We start from the raw sequence: 18,880 nt of genomic DNA on the forward strand, positions 1-18,880 counted from the left end.
AGGCTTTGGAGAGCCTGACAGCCCCATGGGACACGGAGCCGCCGTGTCTGACACTCAGAGGAGCCACAAGGACTCGCCACCAAGTGAGACCATGACAAAAGGTTGTCCCTTGGTGGTACCCAGGTCTGGTGCAGCCTGTTTCACCAAGTGCTGCCTGGGACAGCCAGCAACAAGTCCATAATCAAACACCCTTGGGCAGTGGCACATCGGAGACTTCGGGGAGACACTGATGGATTCTCCACCAGGCCCACGCTGGAGCTGGGCAGACCCTGCAGCCACCTCCCTCCCTGGGGAGAGCCAAGAGCTTCCCACCTACCCACAGGCAAAACGTGGTGCTAGAGATGAGGGCAATGCCAGGCACAGCCTGCACCCAGAGCCATGGAAGGATAAACACTGGGAGGACGCACGGAAACAACACGTGCACCAGCTCACACACACACAGACAGGCACAGAGAGCAATGGCAGCCACGACAGCCCCATTCCCTGAGGGACAGCCCATTCCCTTGAGTTTAATTCCCCCTCTCTGGCTTGCACGGGGTGGGACGTTTCCCTGCCACAAACACCCAGGCAGGGCCTCTCCCTCGGCCTCTGCCCACGCAGCTCAGCCACGTTGGCTCCGCTCTTCCTGCTGGTTGCTACAACATCTCCCCCAAACATCTCAACAGCTCCGTGTGATCTTCCCAGATCCAATCCATCCAACTGTCCAGCTTCCTCCACAGCCTTCCTGAGAATGCTGAGCCACTTCTCCTAAGAGCAGTCCCACGAGGAGGACCACGGCATGGGAACTGCTCTGCTTTTACCACCAGCCTGGTCATTCTTCACTCCCTGCCGGTCAGTAACAACTGTCAGTAGCTGGCAGGCTGTCCCAGCCTACTCCCATTACACTGAATTACCCAGAAGACAGCCTCACATTATTGTTTCCACCCTGGCTTAAAGTAGTTCAAGAGGGAATAACTAATTATCAAGGGGAGCAACAGTGCCAGTGTTTTTCCCTTGATAATTCCTGCAAGATGCTGCAAGCTGGAGTGGCTTTGCTGGGGAAAGAGGAGAAACTACAATCCAGATTTTGCTCCTGGGGAGGCCTGTGCTTTACCAGGCAGCTCAACTGGCTCCCACCAGCTCTGGATCCCTCAGCCTCATCCCTTCATCCTCCTGTCACATAGGTCCAGGTCCCTCAGCTCTGCATCCTCTTGTCATGAATCAAAGGAGATGCCTGATCCCTGCTGTGGGGAGCACTCTCCTTCCCTCTCCCTCACTCAGGGATAGCTGAGCATCCAGGCACCATTAGTTTTCCTTGGGCTCCCCCTTTCCACCTCCAGTTAATCAGTGCCTGATGTTTCTGCTGGCCAAGCAGCCAGGAGAATGCCCCAGGAGCAGGTGAAGGGCTGTGGATCAGGGCAGTGCTCATTCAACACTCCTGTTACCTGCAAAGACCCAGCACGTGCTCAGGTCCCATCAGCTCCGTGACATTTCACTGCTTAAAGTCACACTGTTAAAACCTTGAGAGAATGAAAGCCTGAGGCTGGAGGTCACTGAGCCAGTGTGCTGTGGTGGCTGCCTGATGTGTAACCAGTGCTAATCCCAGCCCTGATGTGACTGAGTGAATCCCTGAGGCACGAGGGCACAGCCTGTGTGTGCCCAGGATTTGCTTAATTACATTAGAACTGGTGACTCAAGGTCTAAAGAGGCCGATGTGAGCCCAGCTGCCCCATCACTGCCCCTGGTTTAACCACCTCCACCCCACAGTGTTTCCTTACCACAGGTGGCATTGGGGAAGGGGATGTCGAAGAGGGACAGGTTTGCCACCTCGGGGGGGTGGGCACATCTCGTGTCTGACGCCTCAAGAACTCTCACTCTTCTGTCTTCCACCCAGCGGGGCAACCAGGACAGTTTGCAGTCACAAACAAATGGATTCCAACTTAAGTTTCTGTCAGAGGGAGAGCAGAAATAGTTGGGGATTAGTGTGACATGTGCTGAGCGTTAATTACAGCAGTGTGCAGAGCCCTCCCTGCTCCCATCTGTGCCACTCCACTGAAAGGCTTTGGAATAACTGGGAGGGGAGTTAATGAATAGGGAATCAAGCAATAATTAACGTGATTTTTCTAGAGGCTAGAATTAGGCAAGTACTCCAAGTACTTTTTTAACTCTACAAATAATTGTCGCAATTAGAAGCAAATGACAAGACACAATCTTATATCTAAAATAATCTGACATCCAACAGCCCCTGGATGTGAGGGAGCCTCTCCTGCTCTGGGAGACTATTTACAGCTCCATTAAAAAATAGCTAAGAGAATAAAATTGACCTGTCAAAAAAAGAAATGCAAAGTCAATGATAATCTTTCCATGTGGCAGTTTAATGAAAAGATGGAAACTTTAATTGCAGCTAAGCCTGATCCAAATTACAGCCTTTGGCACTCAGCTGCGAGCAGGACGGAGCTGGAAGCTGAGTGTGGAGCTGACGCCATCAGGGCTGAGCTGAACCACGACTCTGGGGCTGGAAGCACCACTTTGCCACCAGCCCCAGCAGGGACAGGCTCCCTGGGACCCAGCCCGGGGCCTTTGTGTCTTTTAGAGCCACCTGAGAGCAAAAAAGCAGAGCTGAGAATGCCCTTTGTGTCCCCTCCTCGGGGAGAAGGTGGGTCTGAGCTTTTCTCTTGCTTGCCAAGAGGGCTTGCACGGGGTTAATCCTTTGGCTCCTTCAGACACAGAACTGCCACTACTGCTGAGACTTCATGGATCTGTCTGGAAACGTGTGGCTTCCCCTTGCCTCCCTCCACATCACAACAAAAGCTTTAATTACTTCAATTAAAAAAACAGAACCTAAAATAATTGACTCATTGAGGGACAACACCTCCAAGTGCCTTGGACACCTCAGCCAGGACCTACCATGCTGCAGAATCATCAGATCCCCCGGTCCCAAGGCGTGAGCACACAAACAGGACAGTAAGTGTGACCCAGAGCATGGTCAGAGACAAGAACCTCAGCAGAGCTGCTGTGGGAGAGAAGCAGGGAAGACAAAAGGCAGTGGCAGAGGTTGGAGTTATCCAGGAGACAGAAGCAAATCTAGGAAGAGGTCAGGCTTGAAGGACAACAACAGGACCCAGGAGTAGGACAGATTAAGAGACTGGAGACACCCCAAAAGGCAGCACCTTGGTTGGGTACAAGCCCAAGATCTCCCTGAGAGACCCCACCCCACCAGGAAGGCAAGAGCTGTTCCAAGAAAAGACCTAAATGAAAGAACTGGGAAACAAAGCAAATGAACTTACATTTCACTTAAATTAAATAAATTATCAAATATTCCATCTTCTAATGTAGAAATCTGGTTGTGGCTTATATCTCTGTAAAAGAGGGAAAAGGAAAAGGAAACTTCATCACGTCTGTAGCCACCTCCTGGTCACTGCAGCTTTGTCACCATTTCCTGTGAGGGTGGGGAGGCCCTGGCACAGGTTGCCCAGAGAAGCTGTGGGTGCCCCATCCCTGCAAGTGTCCAAGGCCAGGTTGGACGGGGCTTGGAGCAACCTGGGCTGGTGGAAGGTGTCCCTGCCCATGGCAGGGGGTGGCACTGGATGGGCTTTAAGGTCCCTCCCAGCCCAACCCATCCTGGGATTCTATGATTTTCCATGCACTAACACACATCTTGTGACAACTCTCATTCTCTGGCCTCCATCTCTTCTCCATCCAGCAGCACAGAGGGTCAAAATCCTGCCCAGCCCTCAAAGCCACTTAGCAAATCACTGCACTGAGCAGCTGAAGGCCTTGAGGAGGGAGCTGGTGGGCACCACTGTCTGGGGCTCAACAGAGGAGGCCAAACACGACCAAAGTGACCTGTGACACAGCAGCACATGGGCCAGGGCCCAGCTCAGCCCTGCACGAGGGGCTGCAGGACTGGGGGCCAAGGGGTACTTACAGCTTTGCCAGCGAAGTCAGGCTTCTGAACAGCTGAACATCTAAACCACTGATCTTGTTGTTGGAAAGATCCCTAGGGAGAGAAAACACCACTTTCAGCCTTCGTTCAACCCCGTTTTGTCACATCTCCATCACCAGACCTTAGAAGAGCCTCTCTCCCACCTCCAGCCAGGCTCCAGACTGGAAGTTTGGTGTGTTGAAGCAGAGCACTCTTCCCAGCCAAAGAAAACACCTTTCCCAACCATAAAGCATTTGCTCCTCATGTAATGTGCAGACAGAGATCAGGACTCTCAGTGTGCCCCACCTGGAGCGATGACAGCCACCATAAACGTGGCACTAAGTGTGATGCATCCTTTTAAAAAACAGTCAGGTCTGATACATGTTCAAAGAAGGCATTAAGAAATAATTTAGACTGAAGTAGTAATTAAGTTTCAGAAAAATTTAAGAGGAACTTCCAAGAGCGTTTCTCGTGCCAAAGCCCTGATCAAGTAATTACACAATTGATGCGTCAATTCTACGTTTTAAACATCTTTTTGTGTCTTTAGAAAAGCTTAAAATGGAAGAAGAAGCAACAAAGAATATTTTCCATTTGATATCAGGGCAGATTGTCCTTCTAGAAGGAACACTGCTTAAAAAAGAACTCCACTCACTCAAACCAAACCAGCCTGTCCAGCCCAGCTCCCTCCTCACCCCCCGTCCTCTTTCCCAGTTTTAAATGTCACTCAGAGAGGTGAAAGTTTCGCTGATCAGTCCCCACTTGTTCCCAATAAACTTCACATTCTGGTTTCAGACAAATCTCCTTTGGCCTAAACTTTCTTTCAGCAGCATCAAAACGCTTACTCTGAGCCCACGTGATGGTCCTTATCCCTCCTGGATCTCCAGGGAGCAGACAGGGCTGGACACACCATGTCCTGCCCCCTCCTTTCTCACCTTTTACCCTACAAGCACCTCTCCTCACTTCTCCTGGCTGTCTCACTGCTTATTTTTACCCCTTAATCAATTAATCCTTGGTTTGATCTGACATTTAAGCTTCATTTATCCAAATGAAAATAATTCTGCCAAAGCGGCAGGAAAATTGTGTATGATTCCAGGAAACTCTGGGGATAAGTAATGGGGATGGATGTCTTATTAAAAGGTTTATTTTCCCTGATTTTGCTGTCTGGGAGTTCTTTGCCAAGCTGAGAGCGGATTCAGAAGAGTTCACCAGCAACACCAATACAGAAGTCCAAGAAATGTGCAAAATAAAAGCTCAACAAATCCACTGAAAAAAGGATTTTAGCAAAAATATCTGATCACAGCAGCGATCTTTGTCTCGGGGCAGCTGGGACAGCAGTGGAGGAGCACAGAGCACCCTTGGCTGAAGTGACACAGCCCACTGGGGGTCACAGGGGACACCAAAGTCACCCCCAAACCTGCTTCCAGCTCCCATTTGGAAGGCAAGCACCCAAGACAGCTCGGACTGGAATCCCAGCTGCTGCCAGTCCGGACAGACCCCTCCTCAGGGAGCTTCAGCTCCACTTCTCCTTGAGCATTCCCTGCACCTTGTACCCCTCTGGCCCTGCACCTTCCTGCAGTCCTTGCCCCGTCCTGGAAAGGACCAGACCACCAACCAGTTACCTGACAGGGAGAGCAGCACAAACATTCCCCTGCTCCTCTGAAATACCTGGAAATCGCCCATTTAGTTTTAGGCAGCACCTCAAGTCCACGACTGAAGGAAATGCTGTTCCAGCTCAGATGCCTTCCTGCTCCTCGCCCAGACAAGCAAAACCTCCAAAACAAACCATTCAGCTGCTACAAAAACAGGGCTCTGCCATTTCCAAGAGCCTCGTCCAAGTGCTGCTTGGCTGCAGGGAAGGGGGAGCACGGGGCAGGGGAAGCTCTCACCCTCACAGATGGCACCACAGGCACCAAACCCTTGGGGCACCCAGCCCCAAGCCCTCCCTGCATCTCTCCCATCCTGCTGCTTCCCAGCTGGGAAGGGAAGGATTCCTTCCAGCAGGGCAGATCTGCTCTTCTCCATCCCTCTGCCACGATGCCAGGCAGGAGGGGTTGGTCCTGCGTTGTCCCCAGCCCTTTACAAACATCCTTTGTTGTTATTTTCATTCCATCTCAGAGGAAATGCTTAAACTTCAGATAAGGGGAAGCCAACACCCAAATCCTTGACTCCCAGGGGTCAGTCAGCTTCACTGAATAATATTAAAGTTATCTGAAATGCAAGGACAGTGGAGCTGGGGAAGGGTCTGGAGCAGCAGGAGCAGCTGAGGGAGCTGGGGGGGCTCAGCCTGGAGAAAAGGAGGCTCAGGGGGGACCTTCTGGCTCTGCAACTCCCTGACAGGAGGGGGGAGCTGGGGGGATTTGGGCTCTGCTCCCAGGGAACAAGGGACAGGAGGAGAGGGAACAGCCTCAAGCTGTGCCAGGGGAGGTTCAGGTTGGATATTGGGAGAATTCCTTCACGGAAATCGCTGTCCAGCCCTGGCACAGCTGCCCAGGGCAGGGGTGGAGTCCCCAACCCTGGAGGGGTTTAAAAGCCGTGTAGATCTGGCACCTGGGGACATGGGTTAGTGGTGGCCTTGGCAGTGCTGGGGGAATGGTTGGACCCAATTTTCGAGGCCTCCCCAACCCCGTCGGTGCTGAGCCTGCGAGGGAAGCAGAGCTCCTGGGACAGGACAGCCGGGAGAGCTGAGGAATGGTGGTGGATCCAGCTGAGGAGTGGTGGTGGATCCAGCTGAGGAATGGTGGTGGATCCAGTGCCTGCCACCTCCAGCCACGAGTCAGGGAGCTGGGCTCCCAGCTGCCTGCCTGCCCTCTCCCACTGCTCCCTCTCCTGCTTGGATGGAAAATCCTATCATGCCTTCCTGGCATGGCAGAGGTGGCTGGGAACCAAGCTGGGCTGCAGCAAAGAAATAAACCAGGAAATACCGAGCACTGAAAGCCAAGGCAAAGGCTGTGGGACAGAGCTGAGCCTGGCGGTGCCACAGACTGCCACGACTGTATTTTCCCAGCCCACTGCCAGGCTGGAGGAAATTGGGAGCAGGTTCAAAGCAGAGCTGGAGCCAGCAGCAAACAAGGCTCTCCATTGACATGCTCTGCACATGCAGCCTGACGCCCTCCCCAGGAGGAGAAAGAAAAATGTTGTTTCCTGTGCCCCAGGGGATTTTGAGAATAGGCTGTGCTGCCTGGAAAAGGGCAGCTACAAGTCACAATTTCTTGGTCCTGCCTCAGTTTCCACACCTGTAAACTGGAGTCGTGCAGTGCCAGAGGAGGTTGGAAGGCTTCTCACGTTCTGTGAGATATGGGGCACCAAAACCCACCAACGACTACGGTACAGGACAAGAACTGTGTTACAGAGCTCCCCTTGCAGCTCCCCAAACGCCCCAGCAAACACAGCCACGTGTCACTGACCAGCCTAGCAAAGGAAGGGTTTAAAATCCTTGATTTTAAGGAGTTGGCTGTGCGAGGAAGGCGAAACTTTGGTTACGGGAACGAAACTTTGGTTACGGGAACATTCAGTAATGAGGGCATCAACCTGAGCCTTGGGAGCCTTCAGCTCCATCCCAGCCCTGCTACCAAGTCCCTGTGTGATGCTGGGTGCATCCCTGAGCCTCTCCAGAGCCGTGGATAACCACAGCCCACCTCCCTGGAGAGGATGGATCTGTGAGGACACCACCAGCCCAACCTTCTTCTGATGGGCTCAGGGAACTTGTGGGGGTACAGAGCACCAAGCACCGAGGATGGAAGCGAGCAAGAGGGCTCAGTGCCTTGCTCTGTCCCTCCAGGATGCTCAGACAGGCCCTGCAGAGCCCAGCTCAGGGTTATTTCTGCAGCACTGTGGTGGGCAGGCTTTTTTTGGTGCACTGCTGTTTGCTCCTTAATTCCACGGAACATATAATGTTCGGCAGAGGAGGGCCGGCCCCGCTGCCAAGCCTGATGTCATGCTCTCATTATGTCATTTGTGGGCCCGCTCTGCCCCCAGCTCACAAACAGGGAGGGGAGGGGAGGGGGCAGCGCTGGCCTGTGCCTTCCCCAGCCCTTTTGGTGCAGGGAGCCCAGCCAGAACAGTAATGGGAAAAGCATCCGGAGGTGGAGAGGAGAGAGTGCAGAGAGGAGCCTCCGTGCAGGCTGGGGAGGGAGGAAAGAAGCCCCAGGTCTGTGAGCCATGATCAAAGCTATGATTTTTGTGGGGCAGTGAAACCCCAGAGGCACCAGGGAGAGACAGCTCCCAACAACACCCAGCAAAGCCCAGCAGTGCTCCCAGCACTGCTCCCATTTCTCACCCCGCCATCCAGGCTGTGGCTGCCCCAGCCCTGGAAGTGTCCAAGGCCAGGTTGGACGGGGCTTGGAGCAACCTGAGACAGTGGAAAGTGTCCCTGCCCGTGGCAGGGGGGTTGTACCAGATGGTCTTTAAGGTCCCTTCCAACCCAAACTACTCCAGGATTCTTTGCAGAGCCAGGCTGCACAGTCCACACCCTGCAAGCAGCGAGGACGAGTGACAGAGGGACAGGCTGGTGAGACACAAGGAAGCCCCTCTGCTTCCAGAGCCTTCCATCAGCTCACAGAGCCATAAATGCCCAGGAGATCCCCTGCACAGCCCAAATGCTGCCTGCCATGTTGCCATGGCAAACACTTCCCTGTCTCCAGGAAGAAAAGGCAGCGTGGTGCTGATCCTGCCTGACGTACGGAACAGACTTTCCAGAAAAGAGCAGGAAAAACTCTATGTGCTTTTGCACGCTGGAGCCAGGAAAAATTAGAGGTTTTTGCTGATCTGATTCCTTTTTTCTTCGCCTTTTGGCTCGCACCTCTCCCAGAAAGCACAGCAGAAGTCACAGTGCTCGTGTGTAGAGGTGGGGATAGAGATTATTTCTACAGTGGCTACAGAAATCTGAAAAAAACTGGATTTTTTCTGTGTGCTGGGCATGGGAAGCAATGCTGTGGTCTCAGCAGGCACAGGGACACCCTGGCTGGCAGGAACAGCCCCACAGCTCTCCTGCACCCTGAGCTCTCTGCCTTTCAGCACAGACAGGAGGGCAACAGCACATGGAGATCATCACCAGCTACTGGCTTCAGTCATGCTGAAGCAGGGATTTTCCAAGGGAAAAGGAGACCAGCTCCACCACACTCCACCTCCAAAAGCTGTAGCCCAGCACCAGGAGGGGCCTTTCTCTGGTGGCAGGAGGCTGTGAGCACCCTCATCTCCCCGAGGCTGACACAGCACGATGACAATTTATTAGCTCATTTTGAATTTATGAGTTTCAAATGCTGACCCAAGTCTCTGGCTCTCTCCGAGGAATTTTTCCCGAAAGACATTTTCACAAATATTAATCTAAAAGCAAAATGTTTTTCTTCCCACAGCAAAATCCTAACTGTTGATAGGAAAACGCAAGGCACAGAGAGGAGAGGAGCATCTCTGCAACGTTCTGTACATTCTGTGCCCTCCTGAAGAACCACAAAGCTCTCTCAATACGCCCTTGCAGGGCAGCTGTGCCAGGGGTTGGTTGGGTTTGACACCAAGCAGACCCAGATGCCCCTCCCAGCTTCTGCAGGACCATGAGCAGGTCACTCCATCACTGGAGACTCCCTGAGCAGCCACACTCCTTCCTCACCTCCCTGCCTTGCCTTGTCCTGCTCAAGCCTCTCCCCGAGCACCAGAACAACACAATCCTTGGATCTGTAGGAGTAAATCCTACTTGTCTTGCTGGGTTGGGGCCACAGGCTCTTCAAGGCTCAGGAAAAGGGGCTGGGAGAGGCTGTGCTTCGAGAAGCAGGGAAAGACTGAGCCCTGCATGAGTCTGAGCTGAGAGCTCGGGGCACCCCAGGTGACACAGCAGTCCCTCCCAGGTGCTGCTGGCCCACACTGCCCCTACTCCTGTGCCTTGTCCCTGGAGCAAACAGAGGAGGTGAGGCTGCCTGCACCTGCAGGATGCACAGCCCAAGCATTCCTGCCACAACCAGGGGATCCCCACCACAGGCAGAGCATCCCAACCATGGCCAAGGCATCCCTGCCACAGCCAGGGCACCCCCATCATGGTCAGAGAATCCCAACCACAGCCAGGACACCACAACCACAGCTAGGACATCCCTGCCACAGCCAGGGCACCCCCACCATGGCCAGGGCACTCCTGCCACAGCCAGAACACCCTCACCACGGCCAGGGCATGCCAGCCATGGGCACACATCCCCACCACAGTCAGGATAATCCCTCCCTCCCAGGTGGGAGCTGTCTGCAGTGCAGCTGTGGCTCCAGGAGCGGCTCCTCAGATCCCCACAGCCAGCAGCTTTCTGCAGACTTTCCCAAATATGGTTACAAAGCTGGAGCAGGGGTGAAGCCACGGGAGCAGAGGGGCTGTGTTACCTCACGGAGTAACGTCCTGTGCTGGCAGGGCCAGCCCACAGGGGATGGCACCAGGAGCCCCATCCCTCTCCCCAGCCAGGGGGGCTCAGGGGGGCTCCCAGGACCCGCAGCACAGCTCCTCTTACAGGTTATTCTTAGCCTGAACTGACTTCATCTCCTCATTCCCAACACCCAAGCAATGGAGCCAAGGGCAAGGGGGGCACTGGGGTGTCACCAGGAGCCTCCTGTGCCTGTGGAGGTCAGGAGGAGCTGGATACAGGGATGGTCACTGCTATGAGAGAGGCTCTTCATGCCACATCCCACCTTCTGAGCCACCCGAGTGACCAGGAGCCAGCACAAGCCATGGTCCTTCCCCCACTGCCAAGAAGTGGCACAAACCAAGGATGAAATGGGCATCACCCAGCCCTGAGACATCACACCAGGGGATGGGAACAGGGAAAACCTTCGGCCTGGGAAAGCAGCAACCCAAATATTTAAGTCGAGCTGATGTCCATAATTAGCGCCGCACGTAAACGAGCTGTCTGCAGCTCCAGCCAGGGAAATGTCAGCCCTGCAAACACACAGTTGTTTCGTGGAAAACCGGCAAAGCGACCAAAGATGTGATAAACTCGAGTATCTTCCCAGCACACGTGGCAGGGCTCGAGCAGACTCCGTCAGGCGCCTGCAGCCCAAATCCAACCACTTTCCACTTCTTCCCCACTTCTTCCCCCAAAACACACCTGCCCCCAGGTCCTGTGGCACCACATGCCAACACGCAGCTCTTCCAGTGCCCAGCTCTGCTCTCCTGAAAACCCAGCGTGTTTCCAAGTCAGCATGTTGGAAGCCCAGGAATATTTGATTTTACCACAAAAAGTGAGCCCTCTGGAAGCTGTAATTTAGGGATTACACAGCTGAGCTACTTAGTGCCTCATCTTCCTTACAGAAGTGAAGAGTTTGCAATAAATGTTTAGGTATTGCTGATACTAATTCACCACCGGGACAGGGGATGGAGTACATAATCTTTTTTTATAACTCAATATGTATTTATTTTAATGTGAGGCCTTTCCTTGGACAAGGAAACAACCAAGGGCTTGTTACTTCTCTGTGAGAAACAATAAAAATCCAATGCTATTTTCCCCCAGCACCATAAATCCTGCAGTACACAAGAAACAAGAGTCCCAGACAAGGTTCACAGGATGCAGGAGGCTCGGGATGCTGCTGGACCAATAGCACTGATATATCCCTGACACTGGAGCTGGAGCCAAGGGACACAGAGAACTCCAGAGGGGCTTCTCCAAAGCACACATCAAACGTTGCAAACACTGATAAAGTACAAAAAAATATTTACATGGTCTGTTCCTGCAAAACCCTCTGGGGTATCTGTGTTTTGTATCCCAAAAGGAACAGGGGAACAACTTGGGCATCATCGATACAGCACAAGAGCCACGAAGCAGGGACTGTCCGATCCCTCCAAAATACCCTGAGGAGACCTGTAAAAAACCTCATGCCACTTCTGAGCTGAATTCAGAGAGCAAATGAGCTAAGAGAGACTGAGACTGAAAAGGCAGTATCAGATCAAAAGTGATTTCTTCCAACAGCTGAATCCTGAGTCAAATTTTTGAATTTGACTCATCATGAATGACTTTTTCATTCCAGTTCCTGACAAACACAGGTGATGTCGAGTCAAATTCAAAACTTTGACTCAGGATTCAAATTCTGCCCTCTTACCAAAGTCAGATGTGCATTACATCAACATCAGCATCTTCATCTCCTCCATCTGTAAACTTACTTAAAAGGCAGAGGTTTGTGAGATCTATTTTCCATAAGTGGGTTTTCCATGTAGACTGCCACTAATTACACTATCCCCTTTAATTGTTAGCTAATGCCATGCTATGCAATGTATTGTTTCTCCCTGGGATAGAAAATCAGGACACTGGGATAATCAGTGTTTGTACCATCCCATTTACCTTCCGTGAACACTGGCACCGTGCTCATTTTGATCCAGTCCTTGGGAATCTCCCTAATGCCCAAAAATCCATTAAAAGTGAACATTAATAGCCCAGAGGGCTCTTCAAGCCAGATCTTTTAAAATTCTTGGATACAAAATACCTGAACTTGCTGGTTTAAGAAAGTCTAACATTAATAGCAGCTGTTTAACATCCTCCTCGGTTACTGTTGGAGTGGAAAGTGTTTCATCATCCTCATATGATACAAATACATCATGTGGCTTTATTCCAAATAGAAAACAGAAATATTTACTTAGAAGTCCTGTCTTTTCTGTATTTTCATTGATAATTTGACCATGCCCATCTATTAACAGACCAGTATCATCTAATTCCTTCAATTCCCAATATACTCAAAAAACTCTTCACTCTTCTCAACCTTGCTGGCCACAGACTTTTCCCTGGATTCTTTTGCTTATCAGTGTTTGATGGGCTCGAGTTCAGCCCACAATCATCACTACCACCATTTCTCTTTCCCAGCACTCTGTCTTGTATATTTATTTTCCATAAGTGCCTCCGTTTCTTCTCCAGGCTCCCACAACACCAGAAGCAGAGTTTCAAGCATCCACAGCTTCTCTGGGCAGCCTGTGCCAGGGCCTCCTCACCCTCACAGCCAAGAATTTCCTCCCAATATCCCATCTAACCCTGCCCTCTGGCAGTGGGAAGCCATTCCCCCTTGTCCAGAGTCTGTCTCCAGCTTTCCCTGTGTCCATGACAGACAGCACCTTTAAGGGGTCCTCTTTAGGGACCTGATGCCCCTAACAGCTTTGTTCTCCCATTCCTTGCAGTAAAGATGATAAGAAAAGAGAAAATCAGAGGAGTAAAAAAATTAGTGATCTCCTGGATCCTCCTATAAAAGAGGACCAGTCCCATCAGATATCCCTCAGGGATGGCTACAGCCTTAATTTGAAGCTGTTCCATAAAAAGCAACGTTCAGTGTTCTCTGCTCTTCAAGCAAACTACTTTTTTTGTGCAATTAAATCCCATCTTTCCATTTTCTCTAATTCCGGCACACCTACAGCTGCTTTGTCCTTGGCATGCACAACCCTTGGATACCTGCAGGACGTTAATCACAGAATCCCAAATCCAAGAATGGTTTGGGTTGGAAGGGACCTTAAAGCCCATCCAGTCCCACCCCCTGCCATGGGCAGGGACACCTTCCACTAGCCCAGGTTGCTCCAAGCCCCGTCCAACCTGGCCTTGGACACATCCAGGGATGGGGCAGCCACAGCTTCTCTGGGCAACCTGTGCCAGGGCCTCACCACCCTCTGAGTAAAGAATTTCTTCCACCGAATCCCACTCTCTTCCAGTTTAAAACCAACAGACCCTGGAATGGTTCGGGTTGGGAGGGGCCTTAAAGATCACCTAGTTCCAACCCTCCCAATTTTCTCCCAAGAAGCCGAATTTTTCATAATTCTTCCAGAAAACTTCTCCCAGGACCTATGTGGCACCACGTGAGAGCCGACAGTGGGAACTCTCTGTGCCCAGCCCGTGTGCCCCTGCAGCCCAGCCCCAACCCCTCTGCAGCTCCAGCACACACCGGGTTTTACACCAGCAGGGCTGGGAGCGCCATGCCCAGCCCGGGTCCAGCTCCACGGGGCTCTGTGTGTGTGTTTGTTTGGGATTTTGTGAATAGGGCCGCTTAGCACGTTGAGTCCTCCCCGTGGGGATGATGTGTTAGAGCCCATTGGCTCGGCTATTCCCCGAAGGAAACATCTGCACATTCCAGACACATTTTGTAACGGGAGTGAAACCCATCCTTGAAGTGAAATTTTACAGCCTCCACAGCGCAAAGTAACGATCGCTGGCAAGGGCCAGTGGAAAAGTAATGTTTAAAATATTATTACAGGGAAGCGGCTGCCAGAGCCTCGAATTAATCACCCGAACGTGTCTCTGGAGCGGAGCGGCGCGTTATGTAACGCAGCTCCCGCCCGCAGCCGCTCCTCTCCAGCCCCATCCCATCAGCCAGGACACAGCCAGGGGCCCAGCACCCACTGCCCGCACCCACCACGGCCTGGGGGCTGCCATCCCCTCCTGGGAGGTCTCTCTCGAGAGATTCCAGACAGGCCCGGGGTCCACGTTACTTCCAGGTGTCCGATTTTTCCTTGTGTTAGAGAAAACCTCAGGAGAGACAAGGACAAGGGGGTGTTTCTCCATCACCTCTCCCAGCCCTCTGCAGCAGAAGGAGCTGGAGGGAGCCCTGACTGCTTCCCACCATAGTCTGCAGGGCAGGGAAGCTACAGGTCTGCTGGTTGAACTGGTTTGCTGGTGGGCGCTGGTCTTCAGCCCCCCTGGTCTGCCTGGCATGGCCTGGGGGCAGGTGACAGAACAGGGACGTTGTCTGTGCATCGTCCTCCCCCTCATGCAGTGATCACTAACTGGCAGGGTCCAAACATTGTAAAAATGCAACTGGTGTTAAAAAAAAAAAAACAAAAAAAGCCTCTAAAGGAAAGGAGGAACACAAACAGCAGTGGATGCAGACACAGCTACGGGGGAGGAAGAAACGAAATGCTTGGCAGCCTCCGCCAGCAGCAGGAGAAGGAGTGACACGAGCATGGAAGGGAAAGGAGCCCTGTGGCACAGCAACCAGGGAAAAGCCTGCAGGCCCTCGGGAAGGGATGTTCTCCCAGCAGAAACAAGAGCAAAGCTCTGCTACCCACCAGGCTGAAGATACCATAAACACAGCAAGAAACCACACTGATGAGGACACCCCTATCTCTGCTTGTCAGGGGATCCAGCCCTTCCAGGGGATGAGGGCTCAGCCCAGCCTGTGCCAGATTTCTCTGTCTCTCCCAGGTACATGGGGGAGCAGAGGTGCTCTGGTGGCAGGTAGGCCTGAGTCCTGGGTGGTCTCCCTGCAGAAGTTCCTTCTGAAGCTTGAGATAACAGTATTTCCATGATTCCCTGGGAGAAAGGGCTTCCAAGTCACTGTTGTAAACATCTCTTTAGCACAAAGGCTCCATAACTCAAAGTCAGGCCCACGAATCCCTACTGGAACAGAAACACTCAAGGAATTCATTAAACAGCAGCTCTGGTTGACGTTCTGAGCCATAAATCAGAGGTAAAACCCAGAGCCAGGCTGCTCTGCAACGGGACAGATGGAGCAAAGGGAATGGTCTGTGAGAGGCCAAAGGACAGACCTTCCCCTAATCCCCCTCTCCTGCTGCTGGTACCAATAAGAGCTCCCCCATATTTTTTCAAATGTGGTTGTTTGGGTTGGAGGGCTCTGCTCTCAATATTTTTGGAGTGTGTTCTCTACTATGGAACCTTAAACATCTTCCTTCTGAAAACAAAAACCAATTAGAACCCAATATAGACCTGCTGGTTCCCGTACAAAAGGCATTTGCATGTTTCTGGCATTAATAATGTGTGTGGTTGGGCTGCTTCCTTTCAGCATTAGAAAGTCTTCTGTGATGCAGTCAGAATATTTCTGCTTAAAAAAAAATGCTGATGTTCAGAGGCCCCAAAGTAGGTACAAAGGGAAGGGAGCAGCTTGTTGGGGCCCCGGCAGGACCCCGAGTGTGGCACCAGAGCTGCCCCTCCAGAAGGCCTTGGGAATGGGTTTGGGAAACAGTAACTCATTTGTTCCCTGCACAAGATCATAGAATCATGGAATGGTTTGGGTTGGAAGAGACCTGAAAGCTCATTCAGTTCCACCCCCTGCCATGGGCAGGGACACCTTCCACCAGCCCAGGCTGCTCCAAGCCCCGTCCAATCTGGCCTTGGACACTTCCAGGGATCCAGGGGCAGCCACAGCTTCTCTGGGCAACCTGTGCCAGGGCCTCCCCACCCTCCCAGGGAAGGATTTCTTCCCAATATCCCATCTAACCCAACTCTTCAGAGTCCTTTCAAGTCAGATCATGTGCAGGTGATGTACATTTCTGGTTCTTTCTGGACCATTGCCCACAGTATCCCTGCTCAGTGTCCTCCTCTGGACCCACCCAGCCCAACAGATGCATCCAGAGATCCACTCACTCCCTCGTGTTGTACATTATGAGATGCCAACAGCCCCTCAGCATTCCAAGGGTTCAGGCGGCACAGGTGACACCTCGGCAGTGAGACAGCTGGAACAACCCGAGCCTGACACCACAGAAAGGAAAGTTCTGGATCTCATGGGTTAAACAGGACTTGCACATCTAATTTTCTTACCCACTCCCTTGAAAATTTAAACTCCAGATAGGAGAGAGCCAAAGCTTTTACATGATCTGCCTGAGACAAATAACTGTCCACACTTCTGCCAAATATCAGGAGCTGATAAATCCACTATGCAACATATCTGGAGGTATATGGGGTGGAGACCAAAGGACAGATCCCTGGAAAGAGCTTTGGAAGAATGCTTCAGTCGAGTCACCGGCTTATCCTGACCAGATGCAGCTGACCCTGAGATAACCTGCTTTATGCTGCTCCCCTCAGCTCAGCTCTCCCCCTTGACAGGGACTGACCTCCACCTGTCCACAGCAACAAAAACAATTCACCTCTGACCTCTGGCTCAGTCAGACCCTCCTGGGTTTGTCTCTGCTGGCTGTCAAACAGCTTCTGTGCTGCTTCACTGCAGCCCACACGACCTCCAGCAACAGAAGAACTTCCAGCTCCCAGCTCCTCGTGCTCCAGGCTGAGGGGACAAGGTGGGGCTGTGGAAAAAGCCACCACAGGCTGAGAAGGCAGATGTGTGCTTCTCAGGGAGAGCTTCCATGCTTCCCTGGGGAAGGACAGGGCAGGCTCTGATCCTCCACAACTTTCCCAGCTCGGTGCCAGGCATCATCCAGTCCTGGCACAAGTGTCATCCCTACATGTATGTAGGTCACACGTGTCTCAGGTCAAGGACACGTTATCTCCAGAGCAACTGGGGGAAAAACAGGAGGAAACCACAGCAGCCATTCCACAGCCCGCAGGAAAGAGGCCTGGGAGTCCCAGTCTGCTTCCCAGTGGAACCACAGCAGGGACAGAGCTGGTGTGACAGACTGGCAGTGCCCATATCCCTCTCCTCACAGGGAGCTGCCTGCTCCTGCAGATTCCTTCCTCTGATCAGCTTTGGAAAAGAGATGTCTCCTCCTCAAACTAAACACATAACGGAGACACAGTCAGAGTGTCCAAGGCCAGGCTGGACAGAGCTTGGAGCAAACTGGGATAGTGGAAGGTGTCCCTGCCCGTGGCAGGGGGTTGGAATCAGATGGTCTTTAAGGTCCCCTCCAACCCAAACCATTCCAGGATTCTATGATTTTTCTGTGAGGAATCAGAGAAAGGATAATTCCATTCACTTCAGACTACAGGCCATGTCAGGGATCTGTCAAAGGGATGATCACTACTGTGTCTGTTCCCTTCTCTCATAGGACCAACGACTATAATCCACTCTTTGGAACATCTTTATGTGGAATAAACTCTAGGGGGAAAAGAAAAAAAGAAAGTCTTGCAACTCTGCTAATCTTCCTAATGATTTAATACCTGCAAATCCTACTGGGAGGTATTGCTTTCCCCATCCCATTAAATGCTGCCGTATGAAACGTCTCACCACACTTCAGCATCCTACTGTGGATTTTGTTTTTAAACAAAGCCAATTTCTCTGGAGACCGAGTAGGGGTTTCTGATCCCACAGCCCCACCAATTTTAAAAGATCTTCCGAAGGCCTGCCTGGGGGATTCCAATAAGTCCTGGCACAGATCCTCCAAATAGTAGCAAAGCTAAACAGGGCACGGCTGTTATTGTAGAGGTCTCTCCCTGCCAGCACAAATACACAGCCTGGACCATTCAACCTTTTACAGCAGGAAAGTCACGGACAGTTCATGATTCACAATCAGCATTTTTCCTTCCACTACAGCCACTCTTTTTCTTTAATTATTCCATCTTTCTGGCAAGCAGCCCTTCCCTGCAGATTTTGTGATGCTTTTTTTCCCCTGATTTCCTGATCACATTGACAAGGACAGGGCACATCCCAGAGCCCCGACTTTGATTTCTCCACTGCCCACGCCGCTGCATCAGTGGTGAGATGCCCCAGGCTGTGGTTCAGCCAGCCAGGGTTGGCCATTCCACTGTGTACAAGACCAAAACAAAGCCTGTGAAACTCTCTGTGCCCCTCAAGACCTCAGGGTAAGGCTGAGGTGGTTTCAGGGGCCATGTTTGTGCTGGCTCTGTGCCCCAGGATGAACCTCACCCAAGTCAGCCTATGAGATGGCCTTTTATTTATTCTTTGCACATGCAAAACCAAGAGATGCTTCTTTCTCAAGTCAATATGTACAGGCACATCAAACTTATTAAATATACCAAATATATAAAATATAATAAATTATTGCCTACTCCCTACCCAAGCACACGCTGGGGCCAACACTTGAGCTCATTGTTCCTCTCAGAAATCTTTCCCTGATTACTCAAATCCTCCTCAATTTGCTCTTTTCCCCAGAGTTCCCAAGCACAGGTCCTGTGATGCTCCACCTGAACTGCAGGTGTTTACTGCTGAGACTGCTAAGTCTGAACACCCAAAGGCATCACACACCAAAAAAGAAATGAACCATCAGAGACCCACCAGGACAGATGCTCCCAGAGCAGCCAGACGTCTTAAAAAAGAGAAAGTCACCCCCCTTACAGCTCACAGAGGTTTTTTTTCTCAGTAAACAGATTAATTTCGTTGTTGTTATTTCACTTTATGTTG

General features: G+C 51.8%; 1 protein-coding gene across 2 annotated transcripts in view; it reads right to left on the minus strand.

Annotated features, from left to right (window-relative positions):
• The window catches only part of PKD1 (polycystin 1, transient receptor potential channel interacting), an 84,505-nt gene that overhangs the window by 47,021 nt on the left and 18,604 nt on the right, over positions 1-18,880 (minus strand). For both annotated transcript variants that reach the window (XM_027684011.1, XM_027684010.1), the window contains exons 2-4: positions 3,908-3,979; positions 3,267-3,338; positions 1,758-1,927 (exon numbers count right to left, since the gene is read on the minus strand). In XM_027684011.1, the coding sequence (XP_027539812.1) occupies positions 1,758-1,927; positions 3,267-3,338; positions 3,908-3,979 (314 nt within the window). The remainder of the gene's footprint in view (positions 1-1,757; positions 1,928-3,266; positions 3,339-3,907; positions 3,980-18,880) is intronic.

The sequence above is a fragment of the Neopelma chrysocephalum genome, unplaced genomic scaffold, assembly GCF_003984885.1.
Source record: "Neopelma chrysocephalum unplaced genomic scaffold, ASM398488v2 Primary Assembly neopelma1_65b, whole genome shotgun sequence".
NCBI lineage: Eukaryota > Metazoa > Chordata > Aves > Passeriformes > Pipridae > Neopelma > Neopelma chrysocephalum.